The sequence below is a fragment of the Manis pentadactyla genome, chromosome 10 (assembly GCF_030020395.1).
Source record: "Manis pentadactyla isolate mManPen7 chromosome 10, mManPen7.hap1, whole genome shotgun sequence".
Lineage (NCBI taxonomy): Eukaryota > Metazoa > Chordata > Mammalia > Pholidota > Manidae > Manis > Manis pentadactyla.
The window spans coordinates 39,741,213-39,744,879 of NC_080028.1; the positions used below are offsets into that span (position 1 = coordinate 39,741,213).

A 3,667-nucleotide genomic window follows, 5' to 3' on the forward strand; every position below is an offset into this window, starting at 1 on the left:
CTACTTCTGAAGAAAAGGATATTTTAAACTCATTAAGTGAAACCTTTACATAGCCAGTTACTTAGAATTTGCATAACGATTGATGTGGTTTTTCATCAAATTATTTATGGCCTTTAAGAAGCATTGGAGATTGAAGTCATTTTAGAAGGAATTAGTGAAGTTATTTGTTGTTAAGTAAGGATCCACCACAGAGCAGGCAATGGTCCAAAAGCAGAATTTAAGAGTTTTATTCTGTGGTGTGAATATATTTCTGGCAAGTGTATTGAGTAAATATGGATAGAATCCAAAAAACGAAAGCTATTTCTCTGCCAAACACAGTGGTAAGTTAGGTAACAATTTTTGCCTCAATGTAGGTATTATATAAATGCTGAGTACATAGTCAGGTCAGGGTGTGACTTAGGACCCACCCAGAACGTTTCCTACACCAAACATAAAAGCCACCAGTAATCTCCTAAATTAGAGTTAAGATATGGCAAAAGTAAGAGTTGTCAGAGTAGTTTTAAAATTGAGTCCACATAATAAATATTATAACTTATCTAGGTCTCGGGATAAATATTACCTTGAATTAACTCTATATCTTAGCTCTGAGGTTATTGCATTAAACAAGATGAAAATGCTGTTTCCAACAAATTTTTTACATCCGCTATTAAGCATAAAGTGTGACAGAAACACAGAGAAAGTTCTTAATGTGGCTTGGGAGATTTGGAAGGACTTCTCTGAAGAGTTAAATAGAAACAGAGGAATGAATCACAAAGACCCAGGTATAGGTCAGAATCAGCCTAATGGATGTAGTAACGGCAAGGGAAAAAACATAAATGATTACACAAAATTGTTTCCAGACAGGTAGGACATATAAGATGACTTGTGCAGTGGAACAGGCTTTGACAGCATTGGTAGAGGAAACTAGAAATATCTTGTGTCACACACACCTGTTGTGTTTTTAGTTCATTCAGGAAAAAAATGCTGCAACCAGAAAGTGACAATGAGGAAAACCTTGGTTATTGATAAGGGCAATGTTCTTAAGGGAAGTAGTACACCATGAGCTAATCTATTCCAAAGTGCAAATTAAAGTAATAGTGCACATTTAAAAAATTCTCATGGAAGATTCTATGTTCCTTGGACTACAGTATTCAAAAAATTCCATAAAAACATTATTTTTTTTTCACACATACAGTCATGACCATATAGTAGGCTATAAAATCAAGTTGATGATACATGTATTTATTTTTAATGAGATATATTAGAACATACACACCAGAGAGTAGAGAACCTAAGGGTTAGTTTTTTGTTTCCAATATATGTGTTTAAGTATTTGTGTAGGTGTGAGCAGGTACACTGGGCTGCAATATGAAATGTCTACCTTACCATGTGTTGTAGTAAAAAACATTTGAAAGCCAGGTTTATGGCCCACCAATGACATGCTATCAACAGAGCCAATAGCATGAATTATTTTTAAAACTCATTATCAAGAAAAACAAAATACATGTAAAATACATTGCTTGCCTTTTCTGAACAAAACCCACTGTAAGACAATTTTTCCACTCTCTACTCAGATCTTACTTCCATTGCTTTTACATGCAGACTGGGAAAAAGACAGGACCCAGGAATGAGAAACCACACATCTCAAACCAGTTTCATCCTTCTGGGATTGACAGATGACCCTCAGCTACAGATTCTGATTTTTATATTTCTACTGATCACCTACATGTTGAGTGTAACTGGAAACCTGAGCATCATCATCCTCACATTAGTGTATTCTCACCTTAAAACTGCAATGTACTTTTTTCTCCAAAATTTTTCTTTGTTAGAAATCTCATTCACTTCTGCATGCATTCCTAGATTCTTGTACAGTATATCAACAGGTGACAGGACTGTTAAATATAATGCTTGTGTATCAAAACTATTTTTTACATATGTTTTTGGAATAACGGAATTTTTTCTCCTGGCTACCATTTCCTTTGATCGATATGTAGCCATCTGCAAACCCCTGCATTACATGACTATTATGAACTACAGGGTCTGCAAACGGCTTGTGTTCTGCTGTTGGGTGACTACTCTACTGATCATATTGCCACCACTTAGCTTGGGACTGGACCTGGAATTCTGTGCCTCTAATGCCATTGACCACTTTCTCTGTGATGCTAACCCAATATTGAAGATCTCATGCTCAGATACATGGTTCATAGAGCAGATGGTTATTATCTGCTCTGTGATGATTTTTATTGTGACTCTGGTGTGTGTGGTTCTGTCCTACATGTACATCATCAGAACAATTCTAAGATTCCCCTCTGCCCAGCAGAGGACAAGAGCCTTTTCTACCTGTTCTTCCCACATTATCGTGGTTTCCATCACCTATGGCAGCTGCATCTTTGTTTATATTAAGCCTTCAGCAAAAGATGAAATGGCCATTAATAAGGGAGTAACTATACTCACTACTTCCATTTCCCCCATGTTAAACCCATTCATTTACTCTCTGAGGAACAAACAAGTGAAACAAGCCTTTAATGACTTAGTCAAAAGATTTATATTGCTGTCAAAGAATTAGGGGAACATTGATGTTCAGATCCCTAAGCACTTTTCCTTCTGTTTCTAACTAATTTTGTCTTTTCTTCATCTATATTTGGCCTTCCATTCAGTACTGACCCTCGTCAAGTTACCACTTTCATCTCCTTATAAAAAAGCTTCTTTCAGATGATGATTGTAATGAAGAAAAATGAGAATAGGTGTTTCAGGAAATCTAAACGACTTCACTCCTAAGACATCCTTATCATTGCTGAAAGGATGGGGAAATTTATCTTTAAATATTAGTACAATAGTGAACATCATCACTCAAAAGAAAGCACACACACACAGAAAAACAGAAATAAAACAAAAACCTTACTCAAATGAGAAGGGACTTAATATTAAAAAGAATCAATACTTTTCTAAGTGTTATGAGGTAATATTTCATAAATGCAAAATATTTTTCAAGTAGGGAATATGTAGAAGATTTATAATTTGAAAGAAACATTTAATAATGGAGTATCATTGAAATCACTTGATACACATATTATTTTTTTGACTGGATCCTGTCCAATATAAAAGTTATTTAAAATTTGCCAAAGGGACATGATTTAAGTCACAATGAAGGGAGAAATGCACTGGCAATTCCTGTTTAAGATAAATCCTTCACTGAAGTTACGTAACACAGATTAACATTGATATCCCAATTAAAATCTTAAATATTGAATGTAGAGCATTTAGAAAACAGATGGCAGCAAGCACAAGGAAACTAATTTAGGAGCTACAAGAGTGATAAATAAGCAGTAAGCCAAATATACTGAGAATGAAAAAAAAAAGAATAAAATGTGAATACAAATATCAATGACACTATTTTCTATTTTAAAAGGAAAAAAGACTGTTCAAGAATCCAAATTATGCACCTAACAATAATTCCTTTGAGGAAGACTAGCATTTCATTACTCAATGAATTATGTACCGACTTCCACTTCTAAAGTTGAACATAGCAAAATTTCCTCTGATTCTTGTTCTCATACTTCAGGCCTCTTCTCACACTGTCACTTATGCAGGCAGGAATCGTCCCCTCATTTTTTGACTTCCAATCCCAAAGGGCCCTTCAGTTAAAATGACATTCCCACAGGAACTTTTTGGTGACCTTGTCTTATGA

At 34.9% G+C, this 3,667-nt stretch overlaps 1 protein-coding gene across 1 annotated transcript; it reads left to right on the top strand.

Annotated features, from left to right (window-relative positions):
* Nucleotides 1–1,606: 1,606 nt before the first annotated feature.
* LOC130685089 (olfactory receptor 6C2-like) lies at nucleotides 1,607–2,545 on the top strand. The gene has a single exon (XM_057508277.1). It carries the CDS (start codon nucleotides 1,607–1,609, stop codon nucleotides 2,543–2,545), a length of 939 nt encoding a protein of 312 aa, XP_057364260.1.
* The last annotated feature ends 1,122 nt before the right edge of the window (nucleotides 2,546–3,667 follow it).